Source organism: Hipposideros armiger, unplaced genomic scaffold (genome assembly GCF_001890085.2).
Source record: "Hipposideros armiger isolate ML-2016 unplaced genomic scaffold, ASM189008v1 scaffold_82, whole genome shotgun sequence".
NCBI classification, from domain to species: domain Eukaryota; kingdom Metazoa; phylum Chordata; class Mammalia; order Chiroptera; family Hipposideridae; genus Hipposideros; species Hipposideros armiger.
The window spans coordinates 1,047,321-1,071,278 of NW_017731432.1; the positions used below are offsets into that span (position 1 = coordinate 1,047,321).

The 23,958-nt window shown below is 37.9% G+C and overlaps 1 protein-coding gene across 7 annotated transcripts in view; it reads right to left on the reverse strand.

The window, feature by feature from the left end:
* SCMH1 (Scm polycomb group protein homolog 1) overlaps nucleotides 1–23,958 on the reverse strand; it is a 151,864-nt gene that overhangs the window by 105,875 nt on the left and 22,031 nt on the right. For 6 of the 7 annotated variants that reach the window (XM_019643795.1, XM_019643799.1, XM_019643800.1 and 3 more), the window contains one exon: nucleotides 13,042–13,122. In XM_019643795.1, coding sequence (XP_019499340.1) covers nucleotides 13,042–13,066 — 25 coding nt within the window. In that variant the 5' untranslated portion in view covers nucleotides 13,067–13,122. Of the gene's footprint in view, nucleotides 1–13,041; nucleotides 13,123–23,958 lie in introns of those variants that run through there. The other variant, XM_019643796.1, reaches the window with a different exon arrangement.

The following is a 23,958-nucleotide window of genomic DNA, read 5'->3' on the forward strand; positions in this document are numbered from 1 at the left end:
AGACTGATTAAGATACTGCAATACATTTACTTAACAAAGTATTTCCCAGCTGCTAAACTTTTACAAAGGCTAAACAGCAAAATAGGAAAATGTTTAATTATGTTATGTGGTAAAATATGGGATCAAAAATTATATTCATGGAATAATAAAAATTATGTAAAAAGTGAAAAGAACGCCTCTGTTATGAGCTGAACTGTACCCCCCTCCCCCCAATTCACATTGAAGTCTTCACTCCCTAGTACCCCAGAATGTGACTATTTAGAGATAGGGTCTTTAAGGAGATAAGTTAAAATGAGGTCAGTAGGGTGGGCCCTAATATTGAGTTGTCGGAAAAGTCATGACGTATTTTTTCTGTTTTTCGTTACTAAAATGTGTCAGGACTTTTCCGACAACCCAATACAATATGATTGGTATCCTTATAAGAAGAGGAAGTTTGGACATAGACAGGTACATGATGTGAAAACACAGGGAGAAGACAGACATCTATAAGCCAAGGAGAGAGGACTCAGAACAAAACAACCCGGCCGACACCTTAATTTTGGACTTCTAGCTTCCAGAACTGTGAGAAAATAAATTTCTGTTGTTTAAATCACCCAGTCTGTAGTCTTTATTATGGCAGCTCTACCAAACTACTACAAATTATCATTAGAAATAATTATTAGAAAAAAGAAGTAAACACAGCAAATATAAACAACTATTGGATTGTCAGAAAAGACATGACATATTTTTTCTGTTTTTCGTTGCAAAAATGTGTCATGACTTTTCCGACAACCCAGTAGTTATCTTTGGGTAGTGGTGCTGTTTTTTCCCCACTTTCTATTTTCTAATCTCATATATTTTCAAATTTTCTATAAAGAGGATACATTATATAACAGAAATACCTTTTCCTTGTTTGAAAATTTAGATTCATTTACTGACCCTACCCATCAATCACAACATCATGTTTTCACTTTTCTTCCTACACAACCCAGATTCCACAGTCCCTCATTAAAATCACTCCCTGTCAAACACACTTAACTTCCTCTAAGCCTCAACTCTGGTTAAAGCCACTCATCCATCTATATACCATGCCTACCCCAACAGCTCACGAGTGCTGAAGAAAAACAAATGTAAGCTTATTGGCCTTACTTTACATTCATGGCCATAATTCTCAAATGTTACTTAACACTGTCTAGAAAGCACACCCCATTTCCCTACTAAGTTTCATTTTCCACTTTCCAATTAAAAAAAACAAAACAAAACCAAATTCATAGCCTTTTCTCTCTCCTCATACTCCAAATATTCCCTCCCTCACCTTCACTCTTAGGAGGATGACTTTAATTCAGGGTTCAGTGAGAAAACAGAAATAAAGGATAGGAACCTTCTATATGCCACTCATTTCAGAAAGGTACAGACTTGATCTTGTTTAGCGGTATATCCCCAATGCACAGTACAGGAGATGCTCAGGTAACGTTTGGTGAATGAATGAAGCTACTCATTCATCATTCTTTCTGACTTCTCTCCTGTTGCTGTGGATGAAGTGTCTCTGTTTTTATCAAAAGCAACCCTCCGTTTTTGCTCTAGATCCCATGTCCTCTCATCCTCTTAAGCACTTTGCAAGTATTCCCCTTCTAATAGATCATTTGCATCAGCATTCTCACTACTCCATTATCTCCTATCAAAACAAACACACAAAATCCCAAACAAACACCTACTCCCCAGCCCTCTTAATCCCACATATAGCCCTCCTGCCATAGCCTGTTTCTCTGCTCTCCTTCATGGGAAAACTTATTTTAAAACTTGTCTATAGCCACTGCCTCCTCATTTCCTCACAGTATCGTCTTATTCAAATAGGGTTTTCTGCTCACCACTCCTATAAGATTACACTCCTTTGAGATTACTCCCAAATTCGTATTTCCAGCACTGGCTTCTTCTTAGAACGCCACACTTACATATACAGTTAGTTACCTGTAGGCCATCTCTACATGGTTATCAATCAGTAGGTATTTCAAACTTAACAATTTGAAACAGTCTGGCTAAAACAGAATGTTACTTCTTGCCAACCTGTTCCTCTTTTTGTCTTCCCCAAACTAGTAAATGGCCTTTCCATCATCTAGTTGCTCAAGCCAATATCCTTGAAATTGTCCTTGATGCCTCCATGGCCTCTACAATCACATCCAATCCATCAGTTAGTTCTGTTGGACCATATCCCAAGTTCACCCACCATTCTTTTTTAAAGATTTTTATTGGGGAATTGGGGGATGGGAACAGCGCTGGGGAATTGGGGAAGGGGAATAGACAAGTGGCTGTTGTTTTGTTCTTCAGTCTAGTTGTGGAGGACATTTTTTCACTGGCCCAAGTTGGCACCATCATTGCGCTCTTCCCGGGTGAGGCACATTAGTCGCCGGCTTCTGGATGGCCACTCACTGAGGCTGCTGGCCGCTCACGCTGCTGCTGGCTACACACAGTAGCCCATGGCAACCCACTGCCACAGGGGCTGCAGCCTATGCCGTCGCCAGCGACTCACGGCAGCCCAGCTCCAGATTGAGCTGTTGTTCAGCATCTTAGCTGTGGAGGGCAGTGTCACTGGCCCTCATATGTGGGATCCGAACCGGGGCCCTCTGGTGTCCCAAGCCAGCTCTTAAGCATCACGCCACTCGGCCAGCCCTCACCCATCATTCTTAATCTCACCATTCTCACCCCATTTCAAGCCACATTACCTCTTACGTGGACATGACAACAGCCTGCTAATTTGTTTTCCTGTTTCTACTCTTGCTCTACGTCAACCTATTATCCACATAGAGGTCAAAGTGAGCATTTTAAAACGTAAAACAGCTCTCCACTGAGTTAAGGGTGCCTTATAAAGCTATGCTGGATCTATCTGCTCCTGCCACTTCTCTGATCTTATGTATTATGACTTTTCCCTTTTCCACTATACTCCAATCACACTGGTCAGTGTCCCACTCCAAGTGTGTGCTTTCTGTCCTGGTTTGATGTCCCCTGTCTCTCCAGTAGCCTGCCATGTTTATTGTCCTCTGAATAATTATTGAAGATCACAAACTTGATCAGGCTTTAAAATTACTGACAGAGACAAAAGATATTAGGGTATCATAATTGAATTTATGTTAAAACCTTTTCATAATTATTTTATAATTAGAAGGAATATATTCTTAAAAATTAAATACCAATATGTAGTCCATTTATATACAAGTTTTTAATATTATGTCACTTAAGTAAAAATGAGCTACCAGTATATACAAAACTGACTCAGGAAGCCAAGAAAAATAGAAAGTGGGCTGCAAAATCATTAATAAAACAATATTTAAAGGCAACCATCTGTTCCCGTCCCGATTCCCCAACGCTGTTCCCCTCCCCCAATTCCCCAATAAAATCTTTAAAAAAAAAAGGCAACCAAAGCAATTTAGTAAAAAAACATGCTAGTAATTACAAATAATGAAAGCCAGACTTAATGGCAAAGCAAAATGAACAAAATGATTAATAAACTTAACTGGGCAGAAAGGCATCAAAATGAGGTTCAACTTAAGACAATGAAAAAGGAACTTCTGAGAAGAAATATTTGAAACTCCTGGCACAAACTATGGAAACTTGGAAAGCAGCACTCAAAGAAGAAAAGGAGACAACATCTACCTTACAAAATGCTTACTTTTTAAGTATCACCATACATTACTCAGGATTAGAAAATTGCCCCTGTATCAATTCCTAAATGAATAGAATACAGCATCTGAGAATTCCACACATAAAAAAATGAGCTATAGCTCATAAAAAAAGTCAGCTATAGCTTTTCAAAGCATTCTAATAAAAATAGTCACATTTCTGAGTATAGTAATACCTTGGTTTGTGAGCATAATTCGTTACGGAAACAAACTACTCGTATTACAAGACATTGCTCGTTTACCAAGTTAAAATGTATTAGAAATGTTTGCTCGTCTTGCAGAACATTCGCAAACCAAGGTACTCGCAATGCAAGGCTTACTGTATATTACATGTAACTACTATTTTTAAATAACTAGTTTTGGTTTATTCCCTTTCCCTTTCCCTTTCCCCATGTTTCTTCTCTGGTAGTCCCTATTCCAGTTAACAGTAACAAATCAGAAACCTGAAATCCTTAATTGTCTGTCTCCCTTGCCCTCCAAATCCAATAGGTTATTAAATTCTACCAGTTCTACCTCTAAAATGACCATCTCCTTCTCTCTTCCATCTCCTTGGCTCCTGTTTTGAGTTTAACATTTCATTATCTCTCTCCTTAACCAGTAAAAACAGTTACTTAATTCCTGTCTGATCTCACTTCTTTCCAATCCATACTTCGGCATTAATTTTCTAAAATACGGATAAGATAAAACTTGTCACTACGTCATTTAAGAGTCTTCAAAGATCAAGCCCTAAACTGTATCCAAACATCATAAACATGTCATAGTCTTTCATATCTCTAGACTTACCCCTCTTTCTCTATTTGGGAGACTCCTATTTATTTATTATGGTGAAGGATGTTACTTTGCAATAACTTTCTGGTAACATCCCCAAGCACAGTACAGTACTATCTCTACCTCCTGTTTCTGTACCTGTCACAGAGTATCAGAGCTAAATATTAAGCCATTCAGTAATTCCTGGGTTTTGGCAGACAGCAAGCACTCAAAAAAAGAGTTTGTCCTTTTACCAAACTCAGAAATAATTACACAATGAGAAAAATTACAGATATTAAGAAGTCAATATTTATTTTTTTTTTTTTTAAAGATTTTTTGTTTTATTGGGTAATTGGGGGGATGGAACAGTACTGGGGAATTAGGGGAAGGGGAACAGACAAGTTGCTGTCGTTTTGTTCTTCAGTCTAGTTGTGGAGGACACTGCTTCACTGGCCCAAGTTGGCACCATCATTGCGCTCTTCCCTGGCGAGGCAGATCAGTCGCCGGCTTCTGGACGGCCGCTCACTGCGGCTGCTGGCCACTCACGCTGGCTGCTGGCCGCTCACGCTGGCTGCTGGCTACACACGGTAGCCCATGGCAACCCACTGCCACAGGGACTGCAGCCTACGCCGTCGCCAGCGACTCACGGCAGCCCAGCTCCAGGTTGAGCTGTTGTTCAGCATCTTAGCTGTAGAGGGCAGTGTCACTGGCCCTCATATGTGGGATCCGAACCGGGGCCCTCTGGCATCCCAAGCGAGTTCTTAACCATTGCGCCACTCGGCCGGCCCCAAGAAGTCAATATTTAAATGCATGCTTCCATCAAAACAGTTTTGACATAGAGATGATACTTAGATACAGACATGTGTAACAAGGCACTCGCCCTTCACTCTAGAAGGGGAAGAAAGATACATAATGGACAGCGCCAGGTTGGTCAATTATAGTTCAGTGTGGCTGAAGCAGAGCGGGTATGATAAAAGAAGTAAAACATGGCCAATGTCAGTGGCTATACTTTTTACTGTAATGAAGAACGCAGATCTACAATAAGCAAGAAGTCAATGGGCAGAGATGCAGAGGTGATGGATGGAGGAAAGAATATACTAATGGCCTATGAAACCTTGGTTCTGGAGCCCATTGACATCCTTGCTTTCATATGGCTTGGTTGTTCAACCTCCCTAGCGATTAAAAGAATCATAACTATTTCAGATATAGAGGCAAAAAAAAAAAGGAATTAGAGAAAATACGATTTTAGTGTTAAGTGGAAGAGCAAGCTTGACTTAATATCAGATAAAACAAATCATCCCACCTCAGAAACTACAGTTAAACATAAAGAAATTTTAGTTTTAAAGATTTCTGATAAGGTTTTTAGTTTTCACAAACCTCAAATTTTATTTAGAATCTAAACTCTGGGCCGGATGTGTGGCTCAGTTGGTTAAGAGTTTGCTTAAGAGCATGAGCTCTGAGCAACTTGAAATGTGGCTAGCATGACTGAAGAGTTGTAGTTTTAATTGTATTTAATTTTTATTCAATTTAAAAAGACACATGTCCAGTGGCTGCTGTACTGGACAGTGCAGATCTAGCAAATGCAAAGATTCTGGTATTTCTAGAAACCCTTGATAAAAAGAAAATATGTCATAGAAAAATCTACAAGGCTATGGAAGCATCCTTTCAAAATGGACAAAACAATCACAGCAGGTTACACTTTGAAGCAAAGAAAAGTAGAAAAAAATCTTCATATATTGTGATAATAAGAAAAAAATCAGTTGTAAATTATTGCTTGTATATTAAAATAGCAATAATTATTATTAGCATTAAATAGCATTATTTTTAAGTGTTTACTATGTGCCTGATATTGTACGAAGAATTTCAATAACACCATCTTGCTGAATCCTCCCCAGTAATGATACCACTTAGTATGATCATTATCCCTTTTTATAAATGAAGAAGTGATACCTTAACGAGGTAAAATTAAGTCGGGGCCTTAATGAGGTAAAATTAAACAGAAGATGTCCACAGGTACTGTGTTTTAAATATTCACAGAGCTTGGAAAATACAAAGGTAGTAATGCAGGCTTACATGCACATCCCAGTGAGAGAGAGGGGGGGCGGGGAGGAAGGGAGGAAGGGACTAAGGAAGGAGGGTGTTTCCCCCAGAAATGAAAACTAGAAAATAGAAAAAAGAAGCATCAAATGTACTTCTGAAAACCCATTACGACAAGACAGAACCCTTTCAGTGTTAGATAACAGCTGTGGCTTTAATAAACCGTAATCCTAAAACGACAAGCACAGAGATCAAAATGGAAATGCTGGGAGAACAATGGTCTCCGCTGTGATCATGGACACACCTCAGAGGAGGCAGGAGACAGACAGGGGACTGGCCTGGGATGTGCCGCTGGTTAGCCACTCTCTCCTATTAACAAGTATTCCTAGTGCCACTCAGCTGATCCTCTGCCTCCAGCTCTCCTTCATTTATTTTGCTCCTGTTAGAGATAAGTGTGATGAGATGGTAATACTCCTGTGAGATGATTTGCCACAAGGGGGTGGGCATGGAGGTGGGGGTGGGGGGAAGCAAGCTAGGCAATTACTTTTTCAAAGAGAGCAATAAATCCTGCCTTCTGCATGCAGCAGATGTGAACAAAGAAGATGGAGCAGATCTCTCCTTGATGATCATCCCTCCCCCAAGCCCTCTGTAGCAATTATACATCTCTGCACGTGCACACAGAGAAGAACCACCAGAGGACATCAATATTTCCTTTAACAAGCAAAGCAGCTAGCAATGAGTAGCTAAATGAAAACGCACAGAAGTCATAATTCCCTTTGTCTTACAGGCTGTCCTAGTAGACTTCAACTGTGTATAGGGCTTAGCCCTTTCCAGAGGCTTACAGAGGTGTGATCCAGAGCATAAGAGAAGCTAATGCCTTTAGAATGCTTCTGGCCCAAGCTTCTTGAACAGGGAAGAAATTTATTGGTACCAATGGTGCCACATCATACTTTGGGCAAGCATATATGGATCTGATGTCATGAAATAAATAGCCTGCACCACTACCACCACCACCATCCTCCTCCTCATTCCGGTCAGGACACTTGGGAAGTAGAGTTTTACGTTCAAATCTAGGTCCTATACTCTGAAAGAAAGAGACACACAATCTCATTAAAAGGAAAGCAAGGGGATAGTGGGGGTTTAAGAAACTGGGGAGGTTTAACCAGAAGAGAAGACTCAGGGGAAACAGCAGAGCTGTTTGCAAGTATCTGGAGTGTTCTCATATACAGGAGAGATGAGATTTGCTTTATTTGTTCAATATTATCCCAAGGGAGAGAACTAGGACTTTGTGGAAGCTACAGATAGATAGGCTTCAGCTTATTACTAGGAACTAGCAGCCAGAGGTATCCAACAGTGGAATGAACTCTCTGGGAAGGGAAGATACGGATCTGCCGTCATTAAGGGTGTGGAAGCAGAGGTAAAATAACCTGGTGGAGATATTAAACCATCAGGAGGAACAGGAAGGCTAGACTGGGGAACCTTTACAGGCCCTACCAAACCCGAGATTCTGTAATTTTAGAGGGGTTATGGACCTCCTGGTTTCGTCCTTACAATACTGTACAACTTTAGGTTTATGGCATTGACAATGTACATATCTAGAATATCAACTTTCTCTCTGAAGGCTTACAGAAGTGTGATATGGGGGCAGAAAAAATTAACATCATCATCACCACCTTCTTTCTCTTCTGCTTCCTCATCTACCTACCACTCACTGGCACTCTGGTAGGCACTTTACATACCTTATCTCTGACCTTTGAAAGTCAAGTTCCAGCTAGACTACTGAGGCTGAGCCAGTAACACATCATCTTTGGTTTTTAACTTTCCTCATTTGTAAAATGATGTGTTGAACATGATCTATAAGGTCCCTTTTAAGTTCTATCACATTGTAAGTCTATGGGGCACTACCAGCAAGGGCCCAGTTCAATTATTTCCTCTGTATCCCCTACAACTTAACCTTGGCAGATACTCCGAAATATCTTCCTTCTTTGAAATAATGAACAATGGGTGCTGCCTTTATTTTACACAGTCAATATAGTCCCAAAAAGGTAAGTATAAATGGAATTTTTTAACAAAAAATGAAGTATATTTTGAGCACACCAGCATGGTTAGTTGAAATTGTTATAAAAACAAGTCCAATGTCTGCTGCAAAGTGACTTGTTCTATAAATTCGAACTTTATATATTGGATTTTCTCTTATACTACTTTGTCCCCCACTCAAGTCAACCAAGTCAAAGACACATTGGAGTCCTTTCCTTTGTGCTTGGTAATCAGGATATTGGTACCAGAGCCACAGGTTTGGAAAGAATGTTAACAGTCATTGAGTTCAATGTCTCCTCCTCCTGCCTCCAATTCCAACAATCCCAGCCAATACTTGAAGGTTCTTTCTAACATCCCTACCCAGTCTTTGCTTGTACTTCCAGTGAGGAAGATCCCACATCTCCCCAGGAAGTTCCTGCCATTCTTGGCAGTGGATCTTGATCTTAGGAAAGTGATTCTCAATATTTTTTGTATCTCAATACCCATGAGAAAATCCCAGCGTACTTCCATGAGTAATATTGGGTTGTCGGAAAAGTCATGACGCATGTTTGCGACAGATGGCACTAGTTCATTTTTGGAAGTACTAGAGTCATTCGCATCTATGTTATTGCTATGTCATTTGACAGCTGACAGTTCTAGCTGCATTCTGAAAAAAAATTGAACGATTTGGTTGAGTTTTGGAGATTTTACAACAAGTTGAAGATGGAAGGCCAAACTGTGCATTTTCGCCATATTTTACTGTTTTACTTCCATAAAGGGAAGAATGCGTATCAAGCTTGTGAAAAGTTACATAAAGTTTACGGTGACAATGCTCTACAAGAACGTCAGTGCCAACAATGGTTCACAAAATTCCGTGCTGGTGATTTTGATCTCAACGACAATACGACGATCCTCAGTCAGGGAGGCCCTCCGAGGTTGATGACGACAAAATAAAGGCAATGATTGAGTCTAACCCATGTTACATGACACAAGAGATTGCAGAAACTTTGAGCATCCATCATTTAAGTGTTCACGACCACCTGAAGAAGCTGGGATATGTAAGCAAGCTCGATATTTGGGTTCCGCATGAACTCAAAGTAGTTCATTTGATGGCACATATAAACATCTGCAATATGCTCATTAAACGTGAGGAAAATGATCCTTTTTTGAAGTGACTGATAACTGGTGATGAGAAGTGGATTGTTTACAACAATGTGGTGTGCAAACGTCTTGGTCCCAACGTGATCATTCGCCTCAAACGACATCGAAAGCAGACATTCATCACAGGAAGGTGATGATCTCAGTGTGGTGGGATTTTAAAGGTGTTGTGTTTTTCGAGCTCCTACCAAGGAATCAAATAATCAATTCGAATGTGTACTGTCAGCAATTGGACAGCTTGAACGAATCCAGCATCCAGAAACGTCCAGAGCTCATTAATTGTAAAGGAGTTGTGTTCCATCACAATAATGTGAGACCACACACAAGTTTGATCACCCATCAAAAATTATTGGAGCTTGGATGGGATGTGTTGCCACACCTACCATACTCACCTGACCTTGTGCCATTAGACTTCCACTTGTTTCACTCTGCAAAACTCCTTGTGTGGTATAATGTTCAATTCAGATGAGGCTGTAAATCAGCACCTTGTTCAGTTTTTTTGCAAATCAAGACAGGTCCTTCTATGAACAAGGAATTATGAAACTCACTGAAAGATGGCAAAAGGTTATCGAACAAAATGGGCAATATATCGTTGATTGATCTTTGTTCTTTATATAAATAAATGACCTTTGAAAAACATAGACAAAATACGTCATGACTTTTCTGACGACTCAACAGTAGTTTCATATAAAACCAAAGTTCTAATAGAGGTTCTCTTGAGAGATCAAGATGGTGATGGGAGAGAAACTTTCCCTTTTCATTTGATATACTTCTGTTGGCAAATTTTTCTAGTACATATATATTATCTTAATGCATACATCATACATTTTTTTAAAAAGTGGCCCAAGGGGATAAATGTTTATAGGGAAGTGGATGAGAACAAGTTCTCTTAGGGGAACAAAGCAGAATGAGAGGGAATGGGGTATGTGTGTTATGATTTGACAACCTCCAATGACTGATATACTTGGGTGCAGGAGGGGGAGACGGGGAAATTTGAATTGACTGTAATAAACTTGGGAAGAGGTTGAATGCTACCTACCTCTTTGAAAATCTTGACTAATCACTATCTCAGCTGAGTATGCCAGTTCTTTAGGCATTTTAAGACAGCTTTTATGTGTGCGAAGAAGGTTAACAGCTTTTCAGTCTCATCAAGGTTAAACTTAATGACTAACTGTATAACATGTCTCACTGTATAAGGCATCTGCCTCCTTTTCCCTCCCCCTTCTGCCTAATCCATGGTGTACTATTCTAATTGGACACTCTGCCTTCCAACATTACTCTTCTATGGACTGTTCATTTTCTCTTACTATGATGGAATAGCACACTTCCTAATTACTCAGACTAATTACCTTACTCTAAGCCTAAGGGTGTTTTTACCAAATATCCCCAGATTTCCCTCCTTTATTATGAAGGCTTTGAAGCCAGACTGCCTGGGTTCAGATTTGGTTCTATCTCTTACTAGTCATATAATCTTAGCCAAGTAACTTGACTCCCTGTGCACTGGTTTCCTCATCTGCAAAATAAAGACAATACAGCAATTACCTCATATAGTTGCTGGATTAAATAACATACACATAAAGCACTAAGACCAGTACCTGGCACATAGTAGAGACACTCAATCAGTGTTAATTTGTATTGTTGCTTCCTTCTCCTTCATCATCATCATCATAATCATCATGCCCTGCTACTCAGGAAACTATCTTACTACAGGCCCAGAATGTTTCCTTGACAATTTCTTTCCACTGGATTTCTATGTTCCCTCTTTCTCAATTCAAAGCATTCTTGACATTTCATCTCTTCAACATAACTCTCTCTGACAAACTGGATTAAAGTGGAACTTTCTCACTTGGCCTACCTACTACTATGGCCTGCTTATATTGCATTATGATGCATGCTCATGCTTCACCAATTCAGGTTTTTTCTCTTCATATCTCTATTCAAAACCCACCTTCTAGTGCAGGGATGGGAAAACTTTTTCTGTAATGGGCCAAGAGGTAAACATTTGCAGTTTTATGAGACATATGGTTTCTGTTGGAACTATTCAACTTTACCACTATAGCATGAAAGCAGCCATAGATAACATACTAACAATGAATATGGCTATGTTCCAATAAACCATTATTTACAAAAACAGGCAGCAGACAGGATTTGGCCTATGGGCCACAGTTTGCCAATTCCTGAACTAGAGGAATCCTTCCCAAATAATTTCGCCTGGCTGTGATCATCCCATTATTCCATTACAAGCATGTATTATATTCATTTGCATATATCTATAAGCTTCTAAGTATTTTTATGTGGTCAGTCTCCCACTTAATGTACAGATCCTTTATGGAAAGCTGTTCTTTCATTCTTTAAGCAAAATGTATTTAAGCCTAGGAGTAACATAGGGTGTTAAGGATACAAAGACAAGTAAGTCCCAGACTATGTTAGCAAAGAACTCACAGATTAGTAGGATAGATAGTAATTCAAATATACAATCATAATATAATATAATAAATATAATATAATATATAATATAATATAATATAGTATTTTTTGGTCAAATAGAGATTTGTTATACAAAGTGCTCTGGGAAAACAGAACGGAATGATTAACTTTGCTTCAGGAGCAGAGGAAAACTTCACAGAGGTGAAGAAGTTGAGCTAGGATTATCAGAAGAAACATGAACAGGCATTTTAGGCAAAGGGACTATGGTACAAAGGTACTAAGGCATGAAAATGAACAGTGTGGTCAGAGAACAGCCAGAAGTTTATTATAGATGTAGAAGGGTAGGGTAAGCTACAGAGACAAATGACAGGAACTGAGTGAGATAAGAATAGAAAAGTAGGCAAGCAGCAACCTGTGAAGCGCCTCGGTTGCCATACTAAGACAATGGTATATTACATAGTGAATTGTTTGTGTATATTACATATTGAATGTTAGACATTCAATATCTATCAAGATCTGACTTGTTAATGGTATTTTACATCTATAAAGGGGTTTTAACTTTTTTTCACACTTTTACATACATTATTTCCAATGTTCATACAGCTTCCATACTTACATGTCTACTAAATTCTGATACAAATTATGAACCCTGCGATGTAGTGAGAAGGGAAAGGTTTAGAGGCAAAAGATCTAGGACTAAAATCTTGTCATTCATAGTAACAAGATTTTGAATAAGTCTCTTAATCCCTTTTTGTTTCTATAAAACAGGAATAGCTATAGTACTCACTTCATAAGATTACTGTAAAGACTATATGAGATAATTATGTGAAGGGTGCTTTGCAAACTATAGAGCTGTATAAATGACACATGGGGTTTGTTAAAATTGCATAAGTTGGCAAGGGTGAGATTCTTTTACTTACTCTAATCACTTTTTGTGACATATACATTCATACACAGCCTAATAGAGGATAACTCTCTGTTATGCATAAATACAGGTTCTGACCTTTTCGAGGATCTGATTTTTGCATGGTACCATCAGCTATACCAAATAGGAAATCGTTCCTCTTTAGCAAGATGGAGAAATCTAGAAGCAAAAGATAGAAAAAATTATAAATGTGAACTACTATAGATCAAAGAAGACATTCAGTGAAACTCAATTTTTATCAGAGGAAAACAGCAGTCTGGACTCTCAGACTGGGTTCCTAAGGGCAGCAGTTAGGTTGGGTTTCCAATTTTCAGGATCTGTCCTTCAGCTTTGTGGGTTCAGAATCTTGATTCTGTTAAAAACAGAATAGATTTTTTGAGGGCAGGTCTATAGGTCATTAAACAATGATGATAAACTAGAACATTAATTTATTAATTTACTTTGAGAAATATAACAGCCACATGAAATAAAATATTATACACTGAAAACTACAAAACACTGCTAAAGGAAGTTAAAGAAACCATAAATAAATGGAAAGACATTCCACATTCATGAATTGGAAGACTAAAATTGTTAAGATGACAATAATACTCAAAGTGATCTACAGACTCAATGCAATCCCTATCAATATCCCAATGATGTTTTTTTGCAGAAATATAAAAAATTCATCCTAAAATTCATATGGAATTTCAAAGAACCTTGAATAGTTTAAACAATCTTGAAAATAAAAAACAAAGTTGGAAGACTCAGGCTTCCTGACTTCAAAACTTACTACAGGGGCCGGCCGAGTGGCACGGGGTTAAGAACTGGCTTGGGACGCCAGAGGGCCCCGGTTCGGATTCCACATATGAGGGCCAGTGACACTGCCCTCCACAGCTAAGATGCTGAACAACAGCTCAACCTGGAGCTGGGCTGCCCTGAGTCGCCGGCGACGGCGTAGGCTGCAGCCCCTGTGGCAGTGGGTTGCCATGGGCTACCATGTGTGGCCAGCAGCCGCAGTGAGCAGCCATCCAGAAGATGGCGACTGATCTGCCTCGCCTGGAAAGAGCGCAATGATGGTGCCAACTTGGGCCAGTGAAGCAACGTCCTCCACAACTAGACTGAAGAACAAAAGGACAGCAACTTGTCTGTTCCCCTTCCCCCAGTTCCCCAGCACTGTTCCCATACCCCCAATTCCCCAATAAAACTTAAAAAAAAAAAACCGAAACCTTACTACAAAGCTATAGTAATTTTAAAAATGTGGTATCGGCATAAGGACAGACATATAGACCAATGGAGTAGAATAGAGGGCCAAGAAATAAACCCTAACATGTACAGTCAAACAATTTTCGACAAAGTTGCCAAGACCATTCATGGGAAAAGGGTACTTTTTTCAACAAATAATGTTGGAAAACCTGGATACCCACATGCAAATGAAGTTGAACCTTTACCTTACACCACTACAAAAATTAACTCAAAATACATCAAGGAACTAAACATAAGAGCTAAAATTATAAAACTCTTATGAGAAAACAGGGGGAAAACTTTATGGCATTGGATTTGACAATTATTCTTGGATATGTCATCTAAACCACAGGCAACAAAAGAAAAAAAAACAGATAAATTGGATTTCATGAAAATAAATATTTGTGCATCAGAGAACACTATCATGAGAGTTAAAAGACAACCTATAGAATGGGAGAGAATACTGGCAAATCATATATCTGATAAGGGATTGATACCTATAATAGATAAAGAACTCCTACAATTCAGCAACAAAAAAACCTGAAACAACCCAACTCAAAACTGGGCAAGGGGCTTTAATAGACATTTCTCTATGTATCTGTACAGATGGCCAATAAGCAAATGAAAATATACTCAACATCATTAATCATTAGGGAGCTGCAAATCAAAATCACAAGATACCACTTCACACCCATTTGGGTGGCTATTATAAAAACAAACAAACAAACAAAAATAGTATTGTTGAAGATGTGGACAAATTAGAACACATGGTAATTGCTAGTGGCAATGAAAAATGGTGCACCGAAAAATCTCAAAAAGTTAAACACAGAAGTACCACATAGTCTAACAACTCCACTCCTGGGTATATATGCAAAATAATTGAAAGCAAGGCCTGAAACAGATACTTGTTTGTAGCAGCATTATTGACAAAAGCCAAAGAGTAGAAACAATCCAAGTGTCCATCAACAAATGAATGGATAAACAAATGTGGTACATACATACAATGGAATAGTATTCAGCCATAAAAAGAAATAAAATTCTGATACTTACTACAACATGGATGACTCTTAAAAACATTATGCTCAGTGAAATAAGCCAAAAACAAAAGATCAAATATTGTATGATTCCACTTACATTTGGTAACTAGAATAGGCAAATTCATAGAGATGGAAAGTAAAACAGAGGTTACCAGGGGCTGAGCAGCGTGAGACATGGAGAGTTATGATGTAATCGATTCAGAGTCTCTGTTTGGGATGATGAAAAAGTTCTACAGGTGGATAGTGCTGAAAGCCACATAACATTGTAAATATACTTAATGCATTAAAATGGTTAAAATGGTAAATTTTCTGTTATGTAAATTTTACCAGAAAAGAAAATAAACAGGCAACAGGCAGGTCTGCACCAGGGTTTACCCGTCCCATTCAGCCATCTCACAATAGGAATACAAAAAGCTTCAGAGGGACTTTCAAGAAATTAACTCCTGAAGTTAATAACATTCCCTTTCCTGGGTAATCCTAGATGTAACCTGCTATCAATTTTCTTTATGACCTCCCATTTAGCATGTTTCCAAGTTGACTATCTTCTGATAAACACACCCTTTCTTTGGATAACATTACTCTCTATATAGCAAGCGGTACAGATAGGCTTTCAATTTGAATACTAACTCTGTACTAGCTATGGAAACTTGGACAAGTTACTAAATGTCTCTGGGCCTCAACTTCTGCATCTTTAAGTGGAAATAATAGTGTCTACTCCAAAGGGTTTTTGAGGATGGAATGGCATTATCTATTTTAATAAATTAATATAAACAAGTATCTGATAGATGGGGTACCTCTCCATCTCCCTAACTTTTTGTCCTATTACTGATCACTGATGAAGTCAGTCAGTTCTCTGTATCTTGGCTCCATGGCATCCATACGATACAGCCATCACCACAGCTCTCTGAGCTTTGGAGGGCCTTGCTAGTATCTCTATCAGAAACTTCTCAAAGCTCAACGTCCAAAAGACCAAAAGCAAATGTAGACAAATTCATTTTTGCCTATCTCACAAACCTCTCCTAACAGGCTTCTATCCTCCCTGAGAGCAGAGACTACCGTAGGCTTATTTTATATTCCACAAATTGCCTAGCAGAAAAAATAACTTTCTCAATTTTTTAAATGGAATTTTCAACAATTCTAAGTTTTTTATAACAGGATCTTGCTTGCATAAATTTCTAAGTATACAAGTTCTATATGTATACTTGTAGTACAAAAACAGTAAGTATGGTTCTTTTTCAGTGGTAAGAAACTAAGAAAAATATATAAGGTGTTACCGGGTGTGATAAGCCTACTACACGATAATTGGCATGTATTAAAAGTGCCAGAAATAAAAGAATAAGTTCAATATCCCACTATGAAAAAATTCAGTAACGAAGTTGATCCAATATAAGGCAAAATTATATTACACAAATCAGAAAAAGATCCATTTAATCTCCACTTAAAAAGCAAAACATCAAATCACATAATGATCAGAGAATAGCATCAAATCAAAATTCATATTTCTGATTTACTCCTAGATCACACTGGTCAGACATTCAATTTCTCCTTGTCTGACTGACCTAAACTCCTTCAACAACACCAATTAGGATTACCATTCAGTATATATTTACTAAACATGCCTAGATATAAAAAGGGAATTAGGAGTCACAGAACCATTAACAGAACAAAGAAACTGAAAGGTTACAAGGAAAGGAGGCTAGAATCATTTTGTTAAATAAACTTTCATATTGTTAATTTATGGACCCATCATAAAAGGGAAACAATTAGGTGGTAGGTTCTGTGCCAATAAGCACTTTAAAAGTAACTTTTTTGTTAAAGTATAATATACATTCTGAAAAGGTCACAAATCTTAAGTATGAAGCTCAATGAACTTTTTTACAATGTGTCTCCAAACCAAGAAAGAGATCATTACTAACACACAAAGTACTACTTTTCTGTCCTCTCCCAATCATTACTTCACTCAGAGTAAACATTGTCTTCTTGACTTCTATCAGTGTAGATTAGTTTTGCCTGTTTTGAACTTTATATAAATAAAACTATATTACATGTATTCTTTTCTATGTCTACTTCCTTCCACTCAACATTTTGTTTGTGAGATTCATCCATGGGACTCCTCTAAGGCATTTTTACCTTCATTACTTGATTTAAAGCACCCAACAATTCTGGCATTTCCCATTTAAGTTAAAACAAAACAAAACAAAACAAAACACTAAGGTTCTAAAGTTAAACCAGATTAATTAAGGCATCCAAGGTCACATGGCTACTAAACAGAAAAGCTAAAATTAAAGATCGTCTAATTTGGGCTGGCCGGGGGTGGCTAAGTTGGTTACAGTGCTAGCTCGGAGCAACAGGGTTGCTGGTTCGATTCCCACCTGGGCCAGTGAGCTGCGCCCCAGCTGAGCTGCCACAGATCAGTCAACAGGCAGCCAGATGGCTCAGCTGGTGAGAGTGCATGCTCTTAACAACAAGGTTGCCAATTCGACCCCTACCCCGCCCCCAACTGCAACTAGATTGAAAGCAGCGACTGGACTGGAATTGGAGCTGAGCTTGCGCCCTCCCAAACTAAGATTGAAGAACAACTTGACTTGGAGCTGATGGGTCCTGGAAAAACACAATGTTTTTTTAATTCCCCAATAAAATCTTAGAGAAAAAAAAAAAAAAGATCGTCTAATTTCAAAGTTCATGCTCTTTTAGCTCCATTAGGCTAGCCTGTTACACAGTTTAAAAGCAACATGAAGTCAATCCCTTCCCTAGTTTACTTATTATAGGCCTTATATATATGTATAGAGGCTTGGCAAATAGTCAAGTACTATGCAAATGTAAGAAATGATAATTACCACAGGAAGGAACTACCTACCACAGTGGCTTTCAAATCTTATTGTGACCCACAGGCTTAAATCTAGGCATTTTTACAACAATATGCATTTCTGAAAGACCTTATACTTTGTAAAAGTCATGTACTAAAAATGGGCTTGTGGGAAAAATAGTTAGGAACAGACTAAAAAGCCCATGGAACTCTCTAGCCTACACACACACAGACATACAGAACACACAACACACACACACACACACACACACACACACACACACACGATGTGAGTCATTAAGAAGAGGTTAAATTAGGCTTAACAAACTAAATTAAAAAGAAAGGTGCAATCCATTTTAGAATAATTTCCAACAAAAATGATTTTTAAAAATAAAGCTTTAATGTGTAATGAATGAAACAAACCTGTAACTCTCCAGAACATTAAGCTTCTAATCGACTTACTTCCCCAAGGTTTTCTGGAGTGAAGATTTGAATGCATGCCACCATCTGCAGACGAAGCCTCTTAATAAAAGCTTTTCATGATGACAAAATTAAAATCTGAGCTCAGACTCATATGGCTTTGGGGATGCATAAGAGACTAATAACCCCTTTATCATTTTTATCTGTTCACACTGTCCAAGCAGACCTTTGAAAGATATCTATGCTACAACTACTAGAGATTTCAAGATCAACTTTATTCTGATAGGATAGAGTCCTGTATAGAAAACTACCTCCTTAGACATTAGAGCCCTGAGAATAGATTAAGTCCTCATCTGCTTAGGCCATGGAGACAGGTACATAAAGTAATTTGGGCTCACTGACAGAGTCACATCTATAAGCCATTTTGTAACCCCCCCAACCCCAACACACACACACACACACACACACACACACACACACACACACACACACACACACACACACACACACACAGAGTCTCAGGTTCTTAGCCTACAAAAGGTGAGTTATGAATCTCTGGCGTTATCTATGGTCTTGTAGGAATCTTACAGAATTACAAACCTGGAACAATTATGGGTTCTCTTTACAAAGAAACTGAGATGCAATTTAGACCTAAACTTGGCCTGGTTCATTGTTTGTCACAGAGTAGTCACTTCCTCAGGGCTTCAAGTTCTTCACCTGAAAACCAGGAGGTTAGAACTCTACAGTGCCTTCCCAGACAGGTCCCATATTTACTATAAACTGCAATAGCTGCATGCCTGTTTCCTTCTCGTCCACATCAAGTGTCTGATTTTAAGGCTTCACAGAAAATCCTGTTGTTATTGAGATAAGGGAAATTTATCAAGTGATATCAGTTGTCTTCCTGTGAGCTACGCAGGCAATTGCTCTGACAATCATTTCTGGTTGGGAAACTTTGAGACACCTCTTTCTTCACTATAACAGTAAGGCCAGAGACCACAAAGAGGCTTCCAGTGAAATGGAATCCAAAACAGTACAGCAATCTAAGGAAAGGGCTTTCTTCTCTAGAAAGCTGATTTGATTGAAAGGGCATGGGATAATCTTTGAGTGGTATAAAGCTAAGGCATTTTATAGATTAAAAAAAATTATTTGGGGTGATACAGAAAGAATATATAAGCATGCCAAACAGCTAAGGCAGAAGAGTGGTACCATTTGCTAAGAGTAATATTTACTAGGAATCTTCTTTGTGCTAACTTCTGAGAATAAAGCCTCTTTTTACAAAGTCAGAAAAACCTTTGTATATATAACCATGAAACCAGCAGGGATCAAGAGGAATGAGAAGAAAAAAAAACATACGTCCAGCTTCACTTCAGAGACAAAAGTTTATGGTTGCTTGGCATTTTGAGATTTTTGTTTTGTTTTGTTTTGTTTTTTTATCCCAGAAATTTAGCCTTTAGGACACAAGATGCCTTTCTCAACTTCCTTAGTTTTTGAACCAGGACTTTATCCCTTATTTAAAATCTACTTTAATTCTTCCTCATTTTAAGCCTCTGGGGTTCCTTGGACCAGGGTTAGTGGTAGACTTTATTTTAAAGAACAATTTTATATGATAGTACTAATTCGGAGAACTCCAGATAGTTACTTCATCAAAATCATTGTTAAGTGTCTAACCTGTATAATACTCTTTAACACAGAGCAGTGATTCATACTTTTTTCCCACCATGACACAACTGAAGAATACAAAACACCCCTAATCAGTGGAGGCAGGCTCATTAAAGGCACTGATTTTCAGCTAAAAGGTAAGAGGTAGGATTAATTTGATGGGGAGGGAGGCTCCACTGGGTGAAGGTGTTTTGGAATCTCCAGGTGTATCTGTGTAATTGGAAAAAGCACCTCCCTCAGTTCATATGCTTCTTCCTCTGCCCTTCCTCAGCCCCAGGGTCTAGAGGAGTGTCGTCCAACAGAAATATAATTTAAGCCACCTATGTCATTTTAAGTTTTCTAGTAGTCACATTTTTAAAAGAAAAAAAAGGTGAAATTATTTTAATAATGCATTTTATTTAACACACTATATTGAAATGTTATTTTAAAAATCAACGAAAATACATTCTTTTTTTTTATATTAAGTCTTCAAAATCCAGTGTGTATTTAGAATTACAGCTTATCTCAATTCAGATGCTAAATTTTTATCAGAAATATTTTATTCAAATGTCATAAAATTTACAGTTGAAAAAGAAGATTTATATACTGTTATTTAAAACATATTTAAAATTTTCCAATAACTGTATCAAGGATCAATTTTTAAATTTAAATTTAGTTAAAATTAAATAAGACTTACAATTTAGTACCTAAGTCACAATAAACATGTTGCTATTGTGTTAGACAACCCACATATCTTGAGGAAACAATAAAATTAAATGTTAAGTAGTACTTACTATGTGCCAAGCATTATTCTAAGCATTTTACTTGTACTAAATTGTTCGATTCTCACAACACTATAAGGTAGGTACTATTATTATCTTCATTTTATTGACGAGGAAACCAGTGCAGAGAGATCTTATAATTTGCCCAAAGTTACACCATTAGTAAATGGTGGAGCTGGGATTCAAAGGAAGGTAATTTGGCCCATTTCTTGTTTCCGAGGCGTAGGGTTTTTCCAGGAAAACTGGGCTATTTAATATTTAGTACGCCCTCGGAGTAAATGCAATCTTTTGCCCATGTTTGGTTAGAGTCTCTCAGCATTGGCTGATTTTCTCTATTAGATGTCCCTATCTTGATTATATATTAATGTAAATTAGATCATGTCACCCCCGTGCTTAATCTTCCAAGGCTCCCCATAGCACTTAAAATTAAATGCAAGTATCTTACCATGACCCACATATGATCTGACCCCGACCTCTACCATGTCCTCCCCTCTGCTCTCATCAATTCACTTGGCTCCAGCCACACTAGCCTTCTCTGCTCTTTATGCAGGCCAAGCTCCTTATTACTTTAGGGCCTTTACACTACCTGGAATGCTCCCCCTCAGATTCATATGGCTGGCTTATCATTCAGGTGTTTGCTTAAATGTCACCTCCTTAAAGAGTGACCACTTCCCTGCCCCCTCAATCTAAAGTAGTCACCTAGTCTCTTTTATCATACTACTCTTAATTGTCCACAGCAGTTAGCACCATTTAATATTTTCCTCATCTATTTGTCTCCTCCACTAGGACCTTGTCTGTGTTATTTATTCAGCACTATATCCCAGCACCTGGAATAGTGCCTGGTACAGAGGAGGCACTCATTAATGAATGAAATGAATAAATGCTCATCATTAAGAAAAAAAAAGGAATATAATTCAAAAACTAAATGACCGGAGCACAGTGACTACTTTCTGAATTAAAAAAATATACAGTAAAACCTTGGATTGTGAGTGACTTGGTTTGCGAGTGTTCCGCAAGATGAGCAAACATTTCTATTAGGTTGGTGCAAAAGTAATAGTAATACTCCTAATGGCAAAAACCGCTATTACTTTTGCATCAACCTAATAATACATTTTAACTTGGTAAACGAGTGATGTCTTGTAATATGAGTAGTTTGTTTCCAGAACAAATTATGCTGGCAAACCAAGGTATTACTGTATTTGGATGGTTTGTAATTTAAACTTATAGATGATTTCTGAGAAAGAAAAGTTACAGAAAATCTTTTTAAATGAAACAAAAACAAGCTGGATCCTTTATCTGTAAGTCACTCTCAAATCTAACAGGGTCATTACAGAAAAGGTAATGAGAGGATGAAAGGAGTTGAAAGAATATAATTTAGCTTTTCAAAGACTTTTCTGAATACAGTCCTCACAGCTTATTAAAGAAATCCACATAACACAAAGGCAAATTCTATCTGATTAAAACTCATTTAAAAGACATGCACTGAGATAACAAAAGATTTTAAATATATGAGCAAGTACACAGTTACTTAGCAGCACTGGAAAGTAGGGAAGAGTACCATCAAAGAATCAGAAACTTTGAACAATTTTGGTAAAATATCATAAATAAAGCTACATAATGGAGAAAAATCAATAAATTGCTGAGAGCCTCTAACAAATATAGGTAAAGGATTGTATTTACTCCTAGGGCATACTAAATAGACCAAATGTCCTGGGGAAAAACCCAAGGTAAGAAACAAGAAATGGGAATTGATGGAAAGTATTGAGATACCTGAGATTTTAAGATCTGTGCTAGCATCTTACTCTATACAAAGCTTCTAGCTGCAGTGTTTGCCTCTAGGCACAAAACGTACAATACTATTTTTATTAAATTTTAAAGATACTTTAAAAGGAGAAAGCGACAGCAAGGACTACTATAAAGAATCTACTCTAAATGTGAGATTGAAACAAGATTAATTGAAGGCATTCTCAAGAAAATGCAATGGGATGAGTCAGAAAAGCTGCTCTCTCTTTCAAAGCTCAACACTGGGCAACTGTGTAAAGGTGGGTAGGCTACAGCAGAAACTAAAGGAAAGAACGAACATTGTTTTTTAGCACTTTTACATATAACAACCATTTCATCACAACAAATATGAAAGTTAGGTGATATTATCTCCATCTCTCTCTTTCTCTCTCTCTCTCTCTCACACACACACACGTCACACACACAAACACACGAACACACACGTCACTAAGGCTCAGAAAGCACCTTAACCAAGTTACTTGGATATCAGTGAACATTAAGCCTGATCAAGCCTGGGATCAATATATGCATATAGGTTTTAAAAATCTACCTAAAATATAAATCTATATCATTTATTTTTCACAAGTATCCAAAAAAGTGACTCTGTCTCAGCTTTACTTGGAGAAGCACTTTAAATAACATGTGAAACATACTTTAGAAAACATAATACTTTTGCAATATATTATACAAAATATAAATGACTTCCAATTTCAGTCCTTTATAATTTTATACTTCTTTCAGCACTACCATTCCCTTGAAATATGTATATCTAATTCATTTCTACACTCACTGTAACAGTACCTTGGTCACTAGTTTAATGAATGTTTACTTACAGAAAGAATGTGATCCTCACAATAGATATGCAAGGTGACTAGGACACCTATTCACATTATCCTTATTAAACACTTGAAGAAACAGAGGCAGAGAAACTCAGATGCAATTTCTCAGCTAAAAAGCTCATTTGTTGAGCTAAGGTTCCAGTCTTTTCCTATTGCACTACTGACTCAAAAAAGATACTAAGCCTGATTCTCCAACTGACAGCCTGGCAGGGTATCCAAAGAAAAAAGCTTTAGTTATGTTTTTTAAATGTTTGGAAAAATCCTAAAATATGGATTTTTTTTTTAAAGATTTTTATTGGGGAATTGGGGGAATCAGGGGAAGGGGAACAGACAAGTTGCCGTCCTTTTGTTCGTCAGTCTAGTTGTGGAGGATGTTGCTTCACTGGCCCATGTTGGTATTATCATTGCGCTTTTCCTGGGTGAGGCAGTCGTTCGCCGGCCTCTGGACGGCCGCTCGCAGTGGCTCA